Source organism: Cyprinodon variegatus, unplaced genomic scaffold (assembly GCF_000732505.1).
Source record: "Cyprinodon variegatus isolate N-32 unplaced genomic scaffold, C_variegatus-1.0 Scaffold36, whole genome shotgun sequence".
NCBI classification, from domain to species: Eukaryota; Metazoa; Chordata; class Actinopteri; order Cyprinodontiformes; family Cyprinodontidae; genus Cyprinodon; species Cyprinodon variegatus.
In genome coordinates this window covers 826,955-848,172 of record NW_015150489.1, presented here as the reverse complement: position 1 = coordinate 848,172, position 21,218 = coordinate 826,955, and the positions used below count along the sequence as shown (strand labels likewise).

Below are 21,218 nucleotides of genomic sequence, written 5' to 3'. Positions count from 1 at the left end.
GACTTGTGGGTTATGTCTTGATTAGCTACCTCTGCTAATTCATCTCCAGAGTTACATTACCATAACGAGGCAAAAAGCAACAGTAGTGTTCTTCTTCATACAATTGTATGCGTCTACATTACTACCTTTGCGTCTATATTAGTACCCTTACAGAAAAAGACAAAAGCAAGCTCTTATTTAAATGGCACCCATCACTACTCTCTACTGTCTTCTTATGCATTACAGGTAGTAGGCATTCTAAAAGAACTACATATTCTTCAGATGTTCTTTTATTAAGTTTATATTTTTTGCCACAAAAAAAGAGGAAACATACTTTGGTTCAGTAGCAATTTGATTACATAGTTTTGTTTACTGACTTATTTCAGGGATAGCTTCAACATTTGACAACAAATGAAGTCTTAAAAAAAGGTTTGAGGAATTATATATTCTTGGAAACAAATGGGGGAACATGGTTTATTCTAGGTGACATATTATCTGGACATTAGAGCAGCTCCCTTATCATGTTGACCCCTATTTGAATAAGCAGATTAAAGGTGTAGGAATCCTGCATAGGAAAAAAATTCTTAATTTTTGTTTAGCAAAGTTTTTATTCATAAGTAATGTTGTCTACTCTTACTACAGCAATGTTCTATGTCTAATACTAATAAACTGTAAGACTTTAAAACTGCCACGTACTCTAGGATGACACAGATTTTAATGTTGCAGATACTCTTTCTTTACTTACACTAATGTCAGGACCAGAATATCCTTATCTTGGTAAGTACACCATATATTGACAATGGTTTAGCCTAAAATGTTTATGGTACATGGGTTCTGTATTCCCAGTCATAAAAAAAAACAGCAATGATGATTTTTTCTTAACCCCTTGCTGAAACAGCATATCAACTTGCAGACATGTTTATATGCTCTCTACGACACACATTTAATCTACTACTTCTTTATCCACAGCTGGTGTTATATGTGGCCATATGGCTCATGAACTGACAGCAGTATGGGTTTATGTGTGTGCGTATGTGAGTGTGGTACAATTCTTATGGCATCTTGTGATGGGGCAATGATAGACACTTATTGAGATGGCTTTGCACTGCAAAGACAATATAGAAATAAGTCAACATTTAAGTCAACATTTTCTATATTTGGGTGGGTAAATAAAATGATTTACCAATGGAATAAGTATATTTAGTCTTAAAAAAAGATAATTAGATAATATACACTTGAGACAAGACAATGCATTTTAAATGTAAATTGTCTTGTTCCATTAGCAAAGTGTTTCACTTTCTTCCTCAATTGAAGACAAAAAGCACTTATTTGAAGTAAAAATGACTTATTTAGATCACATTTTTTGCAGTGTGTAGTGATTCATAAGTACTTCTGTTTTGGTTCTTATTTGTTATTATTTAAATTATTTTAGTATTACTGGTGTCTCACTACGTTAAATGATTTTTCTTTTTGCATTAGGTTTCTTATATTTTTCTACCGATCGCTGTCTCCCTAGTTCCAGTGTTTTTTACCTTGGTTTTGTATGTTTTCAGTTCTCAGTTTCAGTTTCCTTGTCAAACCACAAACATAACCAAATTATTCAGCCCAACAAGAGGCCCAGAGATGTTTTTATATTTTCAGTGTTAGAGAAAAGTATGTGTCTCTTAGAAGGACTTGGTGGATATGCAATCTCTTTTCTTGGGCTTAAGGAAACCGCTCCCCCTGAAAGTGGCCTTTTGCAATACTCTTCCAGAGATGATCGTTAACTCAACCTTGAAAACACATGCGTTGCACAATGGTAAGAGGTATCCGACACCTCTTACCATTTGGTTGGGCTGTTTCTGCTTAGGCACAACCTAATGGTTCCATTGTTTGCTTTTGGTGGACAATCCAAACTCTTTGGTGTGGCTTTGGGTGCCAGAGTATAATATTTTGGCTGAGCAAAAACAGTTGCACCACTTTTTTATTCATCCAAACGAGAGCTTGCCTAGCACTAAATACAGGCGGAAGGGCTTGCTACGGTATGCACATGAGGAGCGCCACCCTGCAAGTGTGTGCAACCACATTACTAAATGCTGAATAATTTTAACAGTAAAAACTTTTGTCGCTGTAGAATTATTAAGGTTTGCATTGAATGGTCCGTTTGTTTGTTTCTTGGTCACCTTCTTCTGCTGTTTTTATTTTCAGTGGACTTCAGTCTCTGTTTAAATATATTTCTGATGCACATGTCGACACAAGGACATGGCTGTGAATTGCTTCCTTGTTTGTAAACTTGACCTGGTTTATTGAAAGCACCATTTTAAGCTCCAGCTTTAACTCTATCTCCAAGTAAGCTCTGACTTCTGTGTGGTTGAAAAAGCCTACATGTCAACTCAGAGCACCAGAGCCCAGTTCTTGTTTACTTCAAGAGTCTGTCTTCTCTTATTTAGACCTGTTTGGAGACTGTCCTGCCAATATCTGGCTAACTTCCTGCACTCAACTGAAGGCTCTAAAGTTGTTCATCCTGTTGGCTTCTTTGTCCTCCGAGTTGATATCTGAATAAGCTTCCTCAAGGTTTCTCCCCACCACCAGTCGAAAGCTGTTTTATTTATTTATGTATTTATCTATTTATGTATTTATATATGTTGTTCATGGACTGACTGGGTGTCTTCAATCTGCTTTTAAAGGTTGGATGTGTGGATCCTATCGCAACACGTGATCTGCAGTCATTTCATTTTTGGTTATCTTATGTTTCCTGTTGACAGCATTTTGTTATCTATATGTCTATATGTTGATGTTATTCCTTATCTTTGGATATTTTTATCTTCTCTTTCCATTTAGTGTGTCTAGTTGCCATTTTTCAACTTTTTTCCCCTACTGAAATGCTCCACCAGCCACTCTGTGTTCTTTTCTTTATACCCAATGGTTTCCATATGAGACATGATATCTCCCGTATTTAAGTCTCAATCTTTCTCTATCTTCTATGATTACTATTACTCTATTTCACGTGTGCTCTTCTGCTATTTAAACCTCTGTTGTACGCTTTATCATTGGTATGCAGATAGCCCAGGTCCCAAGTGAGCACCTATAGTATAAAGACAGATTTTTTTTAGGTCGATTGATCACCAGTTAAATTTTTTGTAAGGAAATGGAATCATATCAAATTGCTTTTATTAAGTGTAAACATTCAGCCATTCATACAGTAGATGCCTCTGTTGTTGAAAAATTAGTAGAAAGAGAGTCTGACAGGTAGAGCAAATGTAAAAACACCTCATATAGATTAGACCAGTATATATTATCACATTAATACCCAATGAGGGCCTTCACCTTCAAAACATGCTGGGGATCATCACAGAATTTAAAAAATTTGGTACATAAATTCTTTACTGAAAGGCAAATATCTCAAAACTATAATAGAAAAAAAAGCTATCATTTGTATCATCATTTATTTAGTGCAACACATTGTGTACAATGTAGAAAAGCACTTGAATGTTTTATTAAGCAATTTCAAATGGATATTTAGAAAATGTTTTACATAATTTTATATTTGACAGCAATTCATTTAAATGTAAATTAAATTACAGGTATTTCCGGATTCTTTTGCTTTCTTATAAAATGATTAAATTAATGTGGCTAACAAACATATCCAAAAATCTGGCTCCCAACATTCCTCTCTTAACTTTAGGGAACAATAGGTTTTCCCATAATTATTTGCATGACATGACATATAGGTACAGCCCACTTCATAAAGTCTAACAACTTGTAATAATAATTCTTTCTTCATCAATTATACTTTATTTTCCAAGTCTTCTATGTATAACCCATGCAAATATATGCACATTTGTATGGTTTAAGTCTTATAATGGAGCACTTCAGCCATTCGCTGCATTTGTATAACTTGGTTTTTGTTCTTTGTTTTGGAAGCTGTAGTCCCACTTTTACAAAAATAATTTATTGGCATTTCTGTCAACTACTGGTGGGCTAAAGGCTGTCCAGATTCAGTACAATAGTCTGGCATTCCTTTCCTACCCCTGATAGTGTCCTTATCGTTCTCACAAAAGATGAAGGAATAGCTGGGAACAGGAGCTAGGAGCTACAATTTGCTGTAATTGGAATCTGCCCATGTTTCAGATGTACAAAATAATCTGCATAATCTCCAACCCTGTCCAAAGTCTTTGACAAGAGTGACATAAGGGTGTAATTAACAAATGCGACCTGGCTCAAAGGACATAAGAAACAGGGAGGCATACCGTGCTAATTTATTTATTTTTTTTAAACATACAACAGTTAAAACCAAAACCCTCTATATGAAGTGAGGGAGTCAGTGAAAGAGGTGTATGGTATGCAAGGATGGAGAATGCATTTTGAAGAGTTGCAATGTGCCTACAAAGCAAAAAATCAGCTGCATACATTACCCGTAGAGAAGAGCAGAGACAGGTTAGTTGACAGCAAGGGTTTAAAAAAACTGAGGGCCTTGGTCCTCAACTGTCCCTTATCATCAATTACTGTAAATGTTGAAAGAAAGGCAAATGCCCAAATGCATCACAATGGCTCATAACACAAAATAAGAGAGACTTCTGGAAAATCACTCAAATATAGATTGCATCACAGCCGCTATTTGGCTAATTTGCTTGCTCAGGTAGGAGGGCGTGAGGAGTTGGCTAGAAAAAGTATTTAATTTCACAGAATGCCAGATAAGATTAAGTTCGTGCATGAAAAAGGTAGGCCTTGGTACTTGTGTTAGTCTTCCAAATAATAGTGTATTATTGCTAAAAGCATCATTGGTTAAATAAAAAAATCAGAAAATGTTTTTTGCAAACATCAATCCATTATCTTGATCTAATCTAATATTGATGTTTTCTTTCAAATATACATATGCATAACCAACATATGCTGTTTTTTTGCCCCTGTTTGTAGATAAAATAGTGTTTTAAAGTGTTTTGATGAATGTACCTTACATCCTCTCTACAAATCTTTTATGGTTTGACACTTTAAATGGATGTCTCGCAGTAAACTACTTAAAAGAAAAAGTTTAGTTTTCTTAAGTTTTAGTGCATGCACGCATATTTTTATTTGATTTAGATTAACCTAGTTCCTGACCAATGTGTAGCTGTGGAAGTGGATCCTTATTCCTTACTCTGGGGTACTCTAACTGTGTACAATTAAACCATTTTGTTCCCTGCTTTGCTCCTTCCCTAGGAAAGGAAAAAGCCCTTAAGGCAAGAACAAGTTAGAGGACACATTAGTGTTGGCAGGCCCAGGATAGCTCTGCATTTCTATTAAATGTTTGAAAAAATTGATAGAAATTTTAAGAGAAGTTCCTAAAGAGTAATTGCATGATCAGAGTAAACATTTTTACTTGTGAAAATTGACATACAGTAAAAACAAGAAAATGTGTAAGTTTGTAATTCCTTTGTATTGCTTGATGATATGATAAAAACATAGATGCATTTAAAAATGAAATATTGGGATATATTCCAAAGAAACATATACAGTAGCCTAACAGTGTTACTGTTCAGATCTGTTCGCATATTTGGTTCTATCATGTACTTTGGTTGGTTTGGTTATCATGGTTTTGTATCACTATTGCCAGTAGTCTAGTTGTAAAAAAAAAAGTACATAGCCTTATTAATATTGTCTATTCACCTAAAGCAGTATGCATGGTACGGTTGTTACATGTCAGGTACGTCGGTCATTGACCTTGACAAAGGCACCTTACAGTGGAATTGCTGTTAGTCCCTGGACTTGCAAGGCTATCACTGCCCTTATATATTTAGGGACAAATTTCCCTCTGGGATCATCTTGAAAGTCATAGTAGGACACTTCTTTGATTTAATTTATTTTGCTACTCGTAAACCTACAGCCCGAATGTTGAAAGGGCAATATTGTTGCCATAACTGTTAATACATAGTAGAAATTTTAAACATTCAGTATTAAAATGTCACATGGGATGGTATGAGGGGATGGTCATTTAAGAAGAGGGGGGATTTTTAAGATTTTTTTAATGAGTGGGATGCCAACCCCCCTCATCCCACCTCAACTCGAGTACTGACTATTGCTAAGGTCTTTGATCCATCCACTGATCCATTCCTCTGTGTTAGTTCTTCCTTGTCTTTTGCTCGCCGTGGGTTTTAGTTTAGACATCCATGTTACTCTAAACCTTTATCTCTCAGTTACTCTATTCTTTCTGTGTCGTGTTTAGTTCCTTTTTTCATTAATCTGGGATTTTAGTAGTCTGCCTTTTCTCAGTTCCCTGCTTAGATTATCTAGCTTTTCTGCATTCCCCGGAACCTACTCATTTTTTTTATTTCAATATAATGGCTCCTCTATATTTATCTTTCGGTTTGACACATTCAGTTCAAAAATGTTTCATTGATCCTAAAGGAAAATTTAATGTTTTAACTTTTATGGTGGTTCTAGATGTTAAAGCTATAAACAGTAGGACTCTCCTGTCTTACAGCAGAGTGGATGTTGAGAAGACTGTTGTTCAATGGTACTCTAAAGAGGAAGACTTAGGGCTGTCAATTAACCCTTTAAAGGGCACTTTGAAAACAAAACTTTTAGCTAAGAGTGTTATTGCAAGACATGACATGGACTAGGGTTAAAAAAAAACTAAACTAGCTAACAGCCTAACATCTTTTTTAATATGTCCTCATCCTCATCATGTCTGTATTTTTTCAAACGACTTCTTCTGAGGAATTAGTGGGGTAATGGGTAAAATGCAGGTGACAGAGAGCAATGTGAGTTGTGTCCCTCTCTGGGCATCCACAGCCACAGAGCTAAGGAGGTCCTGCTTAAATTTTGCTGGCTTTATTCCTTTATGCAATTTATTAGGCCATTTTTGTAGGATTTAGTGTTGATGTGTTTGTGTGACAGATGTGATAAAATGTATAAAAATACAGGACAAATCACATTGGTTCAATTCGAGACGCAATATTTAACTGCTAAATAAAGGACAATTTCATATTATATGGCTGGTAGCCAACCATAACCAAAGAGTGTGACACAGTGCCCTTAAAGATTTTGTAAAAAAAATTGTTTGCATACTTTTTCAAGATAAATGCAGAAATTACATTCTATTTTATTGGAATATAAGAGATAACAAAATATTGCGTTTAAATGTCACCTGTTTATTGAATCAGTATACCTGTCTTTATTCTAATTTAAGTATATAAGCAGCTGGTACATGAGAGCCTTCAAGGTTTGTAAGAAAGGTTTGCTTTAGAACTACTAAAGGTCAGAGCCTCCTGTTTTAAAAAAGGAATCAGACCTTTTTTTTTCTTGTAGTAGTTTTCTAGTCTAAACTGAAAGACGTTCAGGCAACAAAAGGAATAATTTAAATGTTAGGCTGCTTATAACTACTTCCTCAAGGATCATAACCTCTTCTAAGTGCCTTGCAAAGTGTATTTTTAATGGAAATATTTGTACATCAGAAGGGGAAGTCATCTTTGTTTTTATTAGTGCATTTCAGGTGATTAGTGCTTCTGCAAACTCATCCAGTAAGAAAATGGGTGAGCAAACTACTTTGTCTCTCTGAGGGATCAATTCCTTCTCACTACTGAAACAATGGACAAGAAAGCCGTAAGCTGCAGATAATGCTAAAATGTCACGAAGCATTATTATGAATGTGTTGTGAACTTAGTCCTGCTTATGTTTCTGCTGTGCTCTTGCTCTAAGCTCCTTTGGGAAACAATTTTACTGTGCATCACACAATTTTGCAAGCTGTTTGGTTGTTTATACATGATCATTTTCATGCACATTGTAGCACCAGTATATTTAAAAAAAATAAGAAAATAGCTTAAGCTTTCTCTTCTATTGTTTTTAAATTAAAAATGTATCTGTAGCCTACCAAGATAAACATATAAATGATTGTTAAGGCTGGTGTCCATAATCTTGTAATATGGCAATATTATGGTAAAATTAAAACTTCATTCTCATAATGTTACATCCTGATTCTGGTAATATTACCCCTGTAATCTCACAGTGTTACAATAATAATCATAATACAACTTTATTGTGTAGACATAATATTATGATTTTACTTGAGTAACACCACTTTTATATCGTAAATTATGATTTAAATCTCACAGACTTAGTAATATGGCTATATTCTAATAATATTATTACTTTACTTTTGTAATTATAATTAATTATATCTCTAAATATGCCCCTGACACTCCATTGTAAAAATGCAAAGAGTCACTAGATTTTTGCATTAACACACTTCAACAACAAAAAGTCCCAAAGAGGGTAGTGTGAAATGTGCCACAACCTGGAGGAGACAGAGCCTAAAGTGCCTCCATTCAATTTAAAGAGACTGCAGCAAAACTAATTGTTGAGAGGGGTACTTTGGAAAGTCCCTCAAATTAACTGCCAAGAAGCTGCATCGATGCCCAATTTTGATCAAACCATTGCAGTTCCACTTGATATAGAACACAACTGAATAATGGAATTAGGAAAAGGAAGGATTTAAAGCATGATATGCATCCTTTAATGGAGGCTGAGGTTTACACATCCAGGTTTTTTAATTTCTCCTTCAGCATTGTTAATTTCATCACTCAAATAAGTGATAAAGCAAATCTTCTTACTCCGATCCTACCATGACATGGCATTTCTCCTAAACTGATGGATTGGGCAGGAGGAGCATTTATCCAAAAAAGAAAAAATCAGCCAAAAAGGACATTGCAAAAAAGAACCAAGATGACTAGAGAAGCTGCAGAGCTTCACAGCTAAAGTAGGGAACCTGTATGTGGAGTGAATCCCAGCCCTTTCATTTATGTAAACTTGAACTTTACTGTAGGGTTCTGACATTCTGTTTCAGATCTGTTTTAGATCCAGCATAGTAGGGTCATCAAAATATTTTAATACATTCTCACTTTAAAGTAGTCTATTTTTTCAGTGGTTAGGCTAGGGTATTATTTCAAGTTTGTTTAGAAATTTGTGGGAATGCATATGGGTATTTTGCTTTACTTTGATCTTTTTTCCAATTTAATTGTTAGTCTTTAACACCAGTTGTTTTTAAAACGAAATGGTAGAGTCTTGAGGATTTTTAAATATTTACATCAAGCATGGCTGTTGATTTCAGTTATATATGACATGATTTTTAAGGTATTCCTGTAATTATCCTCACCCTACTAAGGCAACAGGTAGCTCCATATGCCTAACAATTAGGTACAAATGTTTTCCACAATTGAGCACCTGATACTCAAAATGTCTGTGAAGAATGCTAGTTAAATCCTTATTTGTCATAACTTTATAAATAACACTCAAAACACTTTAGCATCTGGTTCAAGAACACTAGGTTAACTGCTACCTAACATGTTACTGTAATTTAGCTTTTCAGTTAGGCTTCTATTCCTTTGTAGAAATACATTAAAACAATAAAATGAACAAATCCCATCCAATAGGATCTGTTGGGTCAGAAAAAGAAAAAGAAACTTGGGTTTGTGGAAACATCTTTGGCTTCATATATAGTGCTTTTCATTGTGCAACATAAATGTTATTTTTATACTGACGTCATACTGTTATAGGGAATAATATGCAATTTGTCACCAAGTTGTTTCTTTCACATTGTAAGCTTTCCAATGTAGTCTCTCATTGAGAAATTGGTCTGCTGGTGAATAGGCAATATAAATAGATCATGCCTGGCCTTGTAGGAGAAGCATGGTTATGACCTTTTTTCAGCTGAGAACCTGCATGATTTTATTTACTTAGTTGTCTATTATGAAGAGTTTTCTTTCATCCCCGGAAATTATTCTGTGATCATCCACAGCTGTTGTCTACTGTGGGCATCCAAGCCATTTTGCATTGATGTGTTCACCGGTGCTTTTTTCTTTGTCAGAATGTATGAAACTGTAGATTTAGCCACTTTCATAATTGTAGCAATTTCTCAGATAGGCCATTTCTGTTTCCATAACTGATGGCTTTCTTCCCCTGCATGGAGAGCTCTTTGACCGCATGTTTTCTTTAAAGCAAAACCTTTCAAATGCAAGAAAATCACCTCATATCAGCTCCAGGCCTTTCATCTACTTGACTGAAAGTCATATAACAAAGGAGTTACCTGAAATCCACCCAAGAAATAGCCTTTGGGTTAATTGTCCTATTATGTTTAGACCCTTTAAAGAGGGTGGTACATGTTTTGGGGCTAAAACTTTTACCCTTCAACCAGTTTTAATATGGGTTCCTTGAAAGGAGAGTTGGAAGTCTGGACTATGATGTAACTATGGCCTAAAAATATGTAAGTAACCGGTAAAAAAAGAAAAATAGTAAAATTAATTTTGTTGTTGCAAATATTTATGGACCTAGCTGTACTCACCTTCCCTTATATTAAATAATTTTAAATAAAACACTCTAAAGTAAAAGCCTAATCCACCCTATTTAGCCTCAGCCAATATGATTTATAATAACAAGCAGCAGATGAGACTAATATTCAGTTTTGTTGTTAAAATGTTATTTAGCATGTTTATGGTCATATTTAACTACTTTCTATACCTAGTGATATGTATTTCAAAGGGTTGCATTCAGTCAACCCAACTAGAGGAAGAACTTTAGAGTGCATGTAAGTAAATAAGTGAGCATAACCAATCAAAAACTGAAGACAGAATGGCCTAAAAGGTGAGATGGTGGTGGAAATGAGAGGGTTTTAATGGTTAAAATAGACTACAGGAGGGATTATAACTGGAAAAAGTTTTGTTTAAATATATGTACATACATGCACAGATATAATGTGACTAGATTATAGGTTGCCAGCATTTCATTTATTCATGTGTGTTAACGTCTAGGTCGATTTCTAACGAACGACTTGAAGTATGATTTTTTTTAGGAGTGGGTGGGGCAATACACAAAAATAGGTCCATAGCTTTAGTACAATCAAACAAAAGCAGATAACATTGCATGCAGAAAAGCCCTATCAAGTTTTGCATATTGTGCTCTCATAATCGAATGCCCCTCTTTAAAAATGACTAGGTAGAGAGAAAAGATTTTCTTTTTGAGTGTCTGCAGGTGGATGTCTGTCAGTACTTCAGAGGAGGTTGCAGGCACAGAAGTATATAAATGTGCAACAGCAGCAGTGCCTAGCAACTCCAGGCTATTTTAATGAATAGCCCCATTCAGGGCAAAAGATGACGGAAACAAATTGGCTGAAAATACTTCCTTCCATGAGGGGCCCCAGCTGGTTGGCTGACTGTTTGCTAACTGCCTAGCAAGCTGACTGGACTGTGGTAACTGCAGACGATAAGGCTTACACTCCTTTATTGGCCATCAGACTGCTAGGCTTGAAAAATAATTTTCCCATTGTTGCTTATAAATCAAAATGTTTAAATGCTGTATCCAACTCAATTGCTGTTTTGATTGCAGGGCCATTGCCATAACTGTGGTGTAATAATCACTTAAATACCGACCACTCAGATGGAAGGCAAGGAAGACTGATAGTGGTTTTAATACTTATCATGTTTTACTCTTGGCATTGTAGGAAAATTGCCACTATATATATATATATATACATATATATATATACACATATATATTTATTTATTTATTTATTTATTTTCCTTCTTAGCAAGTCTGGCTGCACTCACATGTATGCTTTCCTTCACAAATGCCTGTATTAAAATGCTTCCCTGTGAGTCCCTTATATTTCAAAAGGCAGATCTAAGTTTGCCTTTCAAAAGGCAAACTTAGATCTCCTTGTAATTACTAGAAATACTGGCTCTGTCTATCTTGGACTATTTGCAGTAAATTGCAAGTACACACATTTGTTACCTAACTAGAAGTATAGATACTGCAGTTAAAAAACACTCTGGTAAAAGTTGAAGTATCAACTTGACCTCTTTACTCAAGTAAAAGTTCAAACGTATGTGTCATGATTTTTCTAAGGGCTTGGACCCACATGCAGCAAAGTCAAACAGAGAGACACAGTATAGAAGTTCAATGGGTTTTATTGTAAAGTATATGAGTTCGGTGCAGAGATCCTCCGAACTCTGCTCAGCCGGAAACTGGAAGACGAGGGGAAGACAGATTGTTAGTTTTAGGCTCAGTGGGAAATTTGAGTTGTTTATCTTGAAGGAGAGGATTTGTTGCCACTCATGTTTCCAGGGAAGAAGGGACATGTAGACTCCAGTCTGTGTGTTGGTCTTCCAGAGTTTGATTGATTCGGTGGAGGGGGGAACAGGGTTTACCCAGAACTTGGATGGGGTGGAATGATGCAGCTGCTGGTTGCAACTCAGTTTTCCTGTGGTACTTGAACGGGTCCTGGTGAAGATGACTTCCTTACTCAGAGAGTGATCTCAGCGTGCTCAAAGGTGGCTGGATCCAAACCTCCTGTTTGGAATCCGTCGCTCCGTGTATGACTCAGTTGATCCCACTTGGGAGAAGGCGGTCCGAAAAGGTCCAGTTTGCAGGAAGGCTTCCTGCCGAAAGGCAAAGAACAAACAGAGTTGAGACTCAGGGAGAAACAAGCACTCAGTAAAACTCAATGTGATCTAAGCTTGGCTAGAGGACAAAGACTCAAAATGCAAAAACTCAGATTAGACTCATAAACAAGGCTTGGCTAGAGTAGCCCAAACTGGCAAACACTCTGGCGTCGAAGTAGTGGCAAACAGCAGCTTAATAGCAGTCTGGTGATGAGGCAAAAGCTTGCAGGTGTGTGAGGAGGCGAACTGGAGCCAGGCGCCTCCTGGTGGTGGAAGGGAGAAACACAAAAGACAAGACAAACAGACGAACACAAAAACTGGGATCCTGACAGTATGTGCTTAAAAAACTACTGAAAGTAAAAAAAAGTATAAAGTAACCTTAAAAAAAACTGCCAGATGCCACTATACGAATTGAAATCTCAATTTTGCAACTGTTTTGAAAAACTCTACATACAGGGCCAAGGATGTGATGTTTGCATTATATGACTCATCCAATTACACTAGTTTTCACTAGATGTGGATGGCGCCAATGATCTGCATTGGATGGTGCACATGACGTGAAGTAAATATTTATAAATATTAAACTGAAGCCAAGAGTAACGAGTAACAAATGTAAGGAATAGAAAGTATAGATACTTGTGTGAAAATGTAATGAGTAGAAGTTAGAAGTAGGAAGAAAGATAAGTAATAGAGTAAAGTATAGATACCTAAAGAGTGTACTTACTGTAAGTACAGTAAAGAAGTATCGGTTCTTCATTACTTGACACCTCTGATCATCACACCTTTTGCTTTTAACCAGACAGCACTGCTCGTGCTGTTCATCACTTTTTGATTAAACATGACACACTAAAAGCCTATATTTACAGTATGCTAATGTAACTTATTTTACTGACTGAAGAGCGCACTACACAATAAGCTGTGTGCACTAAATAAAAAAAAAACAGGAAACATAAATATTTAAGCCGCTAATATCCAATAATCTGTCTCCCACCAAACCTGTAGGGGCAGCTGTACATATAGTCCCCGGAGTAGGGATGAAGATGGCTACCTCCAGTTAGCCTGTTGGCTTGCAGCAGAAAGAGCTGCAAATGAAAGATGGGGCTCCTTCAGCTCTTCACTGTATTTCAGATGTGCAGGAGTTGAGCCCAGTCTCTTCCTTGCTCCGGTGGCTTTAAGGAGGGACATAAATGGCAAAATGTGTGAATTTGGGACTGTTGTTCTCCTCTGTGCCTGATTCTAGGATTTTCTTGTGCCAAATGAAAATTAGTTCCTTATTGTTTTATTTCCTAATTTGACTTCCTCCTCTGGCGGTTAGAGAAAATCCACAGAAAAGCCAGAGCCTCTTATAAGCCACATGGTTCAAAGCATGGGAAAAAAGTAGAAGCTGGAAAATATGGTAAATGAATATACATCTAATAATGTTTATTTAGTCCTTCTTGAGCCTGAAAATAATTTTTGCACCATGCTCAATCAGCAGTTATTATTGTTGCACGTTGTTTCTATGTGCTGGCACTTCCTACTCACTTCCTGCTCACTTTAAATAACTTGGCAGTTTGTGAGGACAAAGGTTTATTTTGTATGAAAACTTTATATTGCACTTTTAACATCTCTGTCGGGGGAATATGACTTGCTTAGCTCCACTTCTTCCTTATTTACTCATTGAATGCATTCATACCTCCATTCATTGAAGTTAATATAGAAGACCCAAAAGTTAATTATCACATTGCACAAAAAAAGAAAAATACAAATATAAAATATAAGTAGCTAACAGGGTTCATACTTTTTTTCAAAGCCTTTGAATACAACCAGGGTGAGCTATGGCCAAATAATTAATAAACTTAAATTATGTTGTAAGTTCCCTTTCTATTGTTATATCATGATAAATATGTAAATTGTAAAAACTTTTTCTTTTTGATTTTATTAGAACAATTATATTTTACATTATAATGTGATATAGCTGTCATTTTTCTGTTATAGCAACTTTATGATTTAATAGTCACCTGTGTGACCCCATTTATTTGTTTTATTATATTTAACCGAATAACAACTGAGTTGATTTGCTTAATGATAAGGCACAGAGAAAACCAACTTCAATTTGGAAACACAATAAAAAAAACTATATTGAATACATATCTGTTGAAACAAAGGATTACAAATGTTCATTTTTCATTTGACTGCTTTGTTTCAAGAAGAGAATGTTTCAATGTTTTAAAAGCAACAAAATAAGATAAAATGTTTACAAGTATGTTGCATCAGTTGTTCTAAAATCTTACCAAGGACAACAAGCTGTACAAAATGACACAAAAGTTGTTGTTTTTTTTTCTCTCAAAATGTTTTGTCCTATATAGACTGGACTTTCTATTTGGTAAAATATGCCTGACATCAGCCCTTTTAATTCCTTTTTCTAAAACAAAGCTCAACTTTGTATATCAAACAGATGTGCCCATATAAATGGGCCCATATAAATGGGCACGTCTGGGAATATATGAGCTTAATGTACATGCCGGTGTATTGAGTCCCTTTTATTTGCTTGTACACTGCATGATAGATGGATCATTGAGCAATCTTGCTTTACGAAAGTTAGCATTTTTATTTTTTAGGTAGACCATCATTTTGTTGTTTGTAACTCTCTAAAGGCTAACTTGTGCCAGACACTTAGGTATTTTTTTTTTAACTTCTCAAAACAGATTTCTGGAAATTTAACACATTCCACCAGAATGATATGAGCCAGGTTGGTACTGTAGGTTATGTGCATCATGTGCACTTCTGCCCAAAAGTTTTCCATTGTTTTATCAAAACTTTTAATGCTTTTTTTGTCAAGTCTGGTATTTAAATAGTCAATTGTCCATTTAGAAGACTCTTTATAAAATGTATTTGCTCCTAAACTTTAATTTCCTTATGTCTTGGGATTTTTGCTCATATAATTTGTACCTGTTGACAAGCAAAGGGTGGATTCTACCTCTTAACTTACTTACTATAATGTTCTTCGGCTTAAAGGCTTAACATTTTTCTTCCTAATGTACAGTAAGTTCTGTCTTTGCAGCCAAAAAAAAAAAAAAAAAATCTACTATTAGTTTATGCAATGTTCTGATTTAGACAAATAAAAAAAAAAAACTTTCAGCTAACTTTGGTCTCATTAAATGCCAGACAATGAGAAAAATAGGTTGTTTTTTCTTATACAGCATTGAGTGCGTGCATAAAAGCCTGGTTAAACTTTTTTGCTTAACTAACATTATGTGACATTGTTTAATTCTGAAAGTCTTTTTGTGCTCTGTAATGTGTCTCTAGTGTAGTGTTTTGAATACAACACATAAATAATGCTAAGAAGGGTCATATCAACTAAATTACCAAAATAAAATTACGTTTAAAAATTTTAATTTATTAGTTTATATTATTGAACCAATAGTATCGTAAAATACACCAACAAAGGCCCACAAGAGTCTTCCTCTCCTTTATTAAAATCGATCTGTGCAGATATTCTTAGATTTTCGGTCAGTATTTTTGTTTTTTTTCTATTCACCATGTGAACTGGCATACTGAAAATGGCTCTCATTGCTGTCAAAAGTGTCTCCTACCTTAACACATCGGGCTGAAGAGGTGGAGGTGTGAAATATCTGACTTAGGTTTCCCCACAAATCTCAGGAAAGTCTGCATGGATATGAGTTGAGAAAAAGTTTAGAAACTGAATATGATCAGCTTTCAAATTCAGACTTTAAATTTGTGCAAGCCTTTGCCTGGAAGACCAAGCAATAAAAAGCTGTTACATCATACCCATGTGCATTTGTTCCTGTGTGCAGGCAGATGTAAAAGGATATGCAATGAAGTAGGTGTGCATGTGTAGGTGTATTTATGCTTAAACCAATATGTTTAAATATGATGCAATTTAAAATTATCTACCCGCTGAATGCATGCAGATGCCTTTTTTTCCACTGATTAACCCTTCTTTTCTTCGTCTTTTTGTCTTGCAGGGACACTGTCTAAGATTATGTCTTCCTGGAGAATATAAAGACCTGATTACTCAACATTCACACAATCCCCCATATACCCCCAAACACAAAAACACACACACATTTTTACTCATTAAAATAGATGACAGACGCTTGCCAAGCACTCCAGCATTCTATTTTTTTAAGTTCTCCCTTTGAAAGTAGGCCTTTTGAGAGCAGATGTACCAACTCTGATTGCCAACTTTTCCAGGGCTGCATGTGGGACTCCAATTCCTTGATCCATTTCCAACAACAACTACTCTCATTTTTTTCCCGATCATCTAATGTTATGAAAAAATAAGATATGTTTATATGTAAGGACCTTCTTAATTTGTAGATCTGTCTATTATGCTTTGCCAAATTTGATAGAAAAATACTTAAAAATACCTATATTGAAGAAGCATATACTGTACCAACTACACAGAGTGTCTCTGTCACATGTATTTATTCTTTTTAACTTTAAAAAATATCCATGCACTTTAAGTGTTTTTGAGGACAAATTCCCTTTCTGGATTGGAAGGGAACCGATGGTTAAAAAAAAAAAAAAAAAAAAGGACTCCTGGCTCTTCTAACTAATTTCATTGTGACTGGCAGGAACAATTTCTCTGCCAGTTCCTTTTGGTCTTTGTGTTCTTTTATTTCATTCCTATAACATTGTATTTTGTTGTTGGCTTAATATCTCTTTGTTCCAAGAGTAAGGAGGATGAAAAGCAAAATCATCAAAGACATGTGCTTGATCAATATTTTTGCCCTGGTTTATTATACTGTCCGACTCTCACATGTAAGTAAAAACGTGTGAAAACAAATGAGAATCTGTAAAATATAAACACATACAAAAGCTACCTTTTGTTTTTTTTTCAGATTTCATATTCTTTACAGTGCCTTGCAAAAGGATTCGCACTGCTTGGCTATTTTCATATTATATCACATTGTAGCCACAAACTGTTATGTGATTGACCCAACAAAAAGTAGTGCTTCAGGGTATGGTGGAAGAAAAAGAAACATTGTTTTCAGTTATTTAAAAAAAAAAAAAAAGTGGCATGTGTGTGTTTCACACCTCTGAATCCTTTCCCTGAAAGTTGTGTTTGTTCTTTAAAAAAAGTTCAAATTATCTGAGATTTGTTAAGTAGTATCTATAAATGTAAATTTAAGGTTTTTATTTACAGGTGTTGAAATGGACAGTTCTCAGAAATATTTAATCTTTACTTTGTGGTATGTTGCTTTGATACCACTATCATGCACTGTTTTGTTTTTGTTTGTTTTTGCTTTTTTTTTCATAATTCCAAATTAGTAAATGTCAGCATGACAAAATCTGGAAAAGTTCAAGGCATATGAATATTTTGTAAGGTGCTGTATATCTAATATTTGGCTAATTTAAAGGCAAAATTAAATACATTTAATTTGCTTTATAGGCATATCTTTCCTGTACATTAAGAAGCAAAACCCAAATAGATACAAGGTGATGGAAGTTTATTTATATGCCATATTTCAGTAGCAGGATGATCCAAAGTGCTGTACATGGGGGAAAAAAATATTGTATTTCCATAAAGGTAACTCAAATAACAGAATAAAGATGAATATATAAAAAAAATGTTTTTAAATCTTACGCTTTTTCAAAGTCTACTTGGTAAATACAACAAAGTCAGAAATAATTAACTTTTTTAGTGGGAGAAAGTTGTTCATTTACACGAATGCAAATATTGCAAAAAAAAAAAATCACTTCTTTTACCTTTATTATTTTTTTCTTATTCCTTATTTGCTTTTGCTAAAATGTATTTCCTAAAGACAACAGATATGAACATGTAAATAACCCCTGGATCCCAAAACAATCATTTTAGTGAAAATCTGACTTTTATCCAATTGATGTGAAAAAAAAGAAAAGTAGAAAGTCTTTAATCAACACTTTTTAGTTTTTCACTGCGCTGCACATGCCTTGCACTTTAAAGCCTTTTTATTTAACAATGACACCCTAGTAAACTTAATTTACATTCTTTGTAGGTGCCATCTTTAAGGAGCCTGACAACAATCTTTGATTCAAAAGAGGCAATTTGACTTTTTTACCTGGAATGCACCTGTCTTCTTTCTTGTTTGTGTTTATTGTATTTCTGATAAAGCTAGAAGATTTGCTCACATGTTGACATTTAGGTCTTCAGCTGACAACCTTTTTGTGACATTTTCAATGAAAAAGCAGCAAAACCAGTGTATCTGTTCTATCATCAAACCTTATAAATACACCAAAACATATTCATTTAGAAGCCTTCCGTGGATTTGCATACGATTATCCACTGTTTTTTCATTACATTTGTTGCTGACATGATAAAGCCATTTGGTGTCTAAAAATAAAGATGGTGTGTTTACCATCCATTATCCAGAAATATGTTTTCATTAAACACATCTTTTGTTAATAGGAGCACCCTTCAAATTCAAAAATAATGAAAGCAATGGAATAATCAAAAAGGATTTCATGGTAGATTTGAAAAGATGGACCTAAAATTGTCAATGAGGATTTTACTGGAATAAGAATTTGCATTAGTTTCTCTGTATTCAGTAAATGTTTTCTGTGACACTTTTAGTTGACTGTTATGTAACAATGTCCTATCTTACAATGAATACCCAGTTCAGCAGTGCACAAGACAACAAAACAAACTATGCAATTCTAAGACTACATTGTAACTTCAGCAATATTTTAAAAATTTTATATCTCATGGAAAATTGAGATCCAAAACAAAGACATTGATTCCTTATCTCTAAAATTTCGTAAAATGCCAAGTATTACAGACTGTTTTAGTGTTTGATAAAGGAACTAATAGACATTTGCCTACTTACCATCTATCACAGAAATCAGAGGTTGTGACTGACAAAAGGTATCAGAATTACCTGGCCGACATTTTATTATGCACCCATTAATCACTGCTAAAGACATGGTTTTGGATTTTATTTATGTTTTTTGAAATCCATATCAATATCAGCATATTACTTTGATTGTAGATAAAACATGAAATATTGTGCTATGAAATTGATGTTGAATAATTCTTTGGAAGCCTTACATCTGCTTTGACTCACCTATTTTTTTTTAGCAGTACTACTATCTAACAAAAGTAACTACACACCTCAAATTTTGTAAATATTCTATGATGTCTTAAATGAGACAAAAATAAAGATACAACTCTAGCATTAAAAGTGATTATTCCCTAGAGGGATAATATCCATATTGTGACCAGTTTTGTAACTACAGTATGTGGAGTTGACCAAGAAAACCGTATTTGATTCAGTTTATGTCAAGCATGTGTGGTGGAAACCAGTTTAGAAATGCAAAGACAAAAATGTCTTGTCCTCATTAAAGCTAGTTGGTGGGAGTATCTTGATGGTAGGCAGCATGAGAGCTACTGGATGAGGAGAGCTATAGTATATTGAGGTATTGTATGTACTGTGACATACTGAGCCGAACATAATTCTCACCTTTTGGAAAGTGGTCACAGGGCAGTATTCCTCCATGAGTATCACTATGGACCACTACCCTGTTAAAACATCTGGTGGTACAGGTGGTGGGCTGGCCAAACATGTTTTCTGAACTTCAACTCTGTTAAACACCTTGGGGATGTACTCTGAAAGAATCTGGAGAACAAAAGGCATCTAGCATCCAACAGCTCTGTCATTGTGGAGGAGTTGAAGGGGACTCCACTGGCAACACACGAAGATCTAGTAAAGTCCATGCTCAAAGAGAGTTAAGGCAGTGCTGAAAAATAAGGGTGACCACAAAAAATCTTGACACTATGGACACAATATGGACATTTGCCCTCAGGTTAGTTCTCACTTGTTGCCAGGGCTTTAGACACAAATGTCTGTGTAATGAGTTATTTTAAGAAAGTAGCAAATATACACAGTTGTACAGTTTTGCACAGATATTATGTAGAATCACATGGACACATTGTTGTCCAATAAAAACAAATGCATAACATATTTACAAGAACATGATAGATTTTCTCACTTTTGTGAGACAATTTAAAACTGAAAACTTCAATTGAAGAAAATATTAAAGATTGTCTTTTGCTAAGAGGCTGTTGCTGAGTTCACCATTGCTTGCTCGCCGATACTATGGCTGTATTACCTAATCGGTAGTCCAGAAGAATCAAATACATCCTTGTACTTTTTCCAATTCTCATATTCAAAACAATTATAACCAGGCAGATTTATATAGCTGACAATCTAAACTAACCCAACCATGTGCTTTAATACATGTTGTTTGACTGAGAAAACAAGCATACCCAGCAATAGTCTCTTGTGAAATTTAAAAGTTAAATAATTACATGCCATTGTAGCCCATGCTTTACAGTTTAAGTTTTTTGGGCTTCCAAGCAGACTGACACTTATATTCCATTGATCTAAATATATATATATATCTAGATATATATCTTTTAATTACTGTGAAATTACATCTTTTTCCTTATGGTACTTAAGAAAACTTGTTTTTTAAATATCTTGACCCTGACTGAAAAATGCTAACTTCTCCTGTGTCATTGCCTCCTACCTTTATCACTTCCTTTATCAAGTACACCAAGCTGCAGAGTAACATTTAGTCTAACAGAAAAAAAGAAATCAATAGCAAAAAGAATTGGCATGTTTTTTGTTTATGAGTGAACCCTTATCACATCAGAACGTTTGCTTTGTTAGTACAACATACCATATGCCCTTTTAATTCAAGTCAAACTGCTTAGCATCACACAAAAACTGCAAGAGCTTAACTTGCACGCCTTCCTTATAAGCATTTTAGGTTTCGTAAATATAAAATGTTGTGAACTAAAGAAATGAAAGAGTATAACTGGTGAATATCACCTCAAACTGACATTTTACTTATGCTTTTTAA

At 34.8% G+C, this 21,218-nt stretch overlaps 1 protein-coding gene across 2 annotated transcripts in view; it reads left to right on the top strand.

Moving 5' to 3' along the window:
- The window catches only part of LOC107104817 (gamma-aminobutyric acid receptor subunit alpha-6-like), a 45,404-nt gene extending 28,561 nt beyond the window's left edge, over positions 1-16,843 (top strand). For both annotated transcript variants that reach the window (XM_015404937.1, XM_015404930.1), the window contains exon 10: positions 16,337-16,843. In XM_015404937.1, coding sequence (XP_015260423.1) covers positions 16,337-16,349 — 13 coding nt within the window. In that variant the 3' untranslated portion in view covers positions 16,350-16,843. The remainder of the gene's footprint in view (positions 1-16,336) is intronic.
- The last annotated feature ends 4,375 nt before the right edge of the window (positions 16,844-21,218 follow it).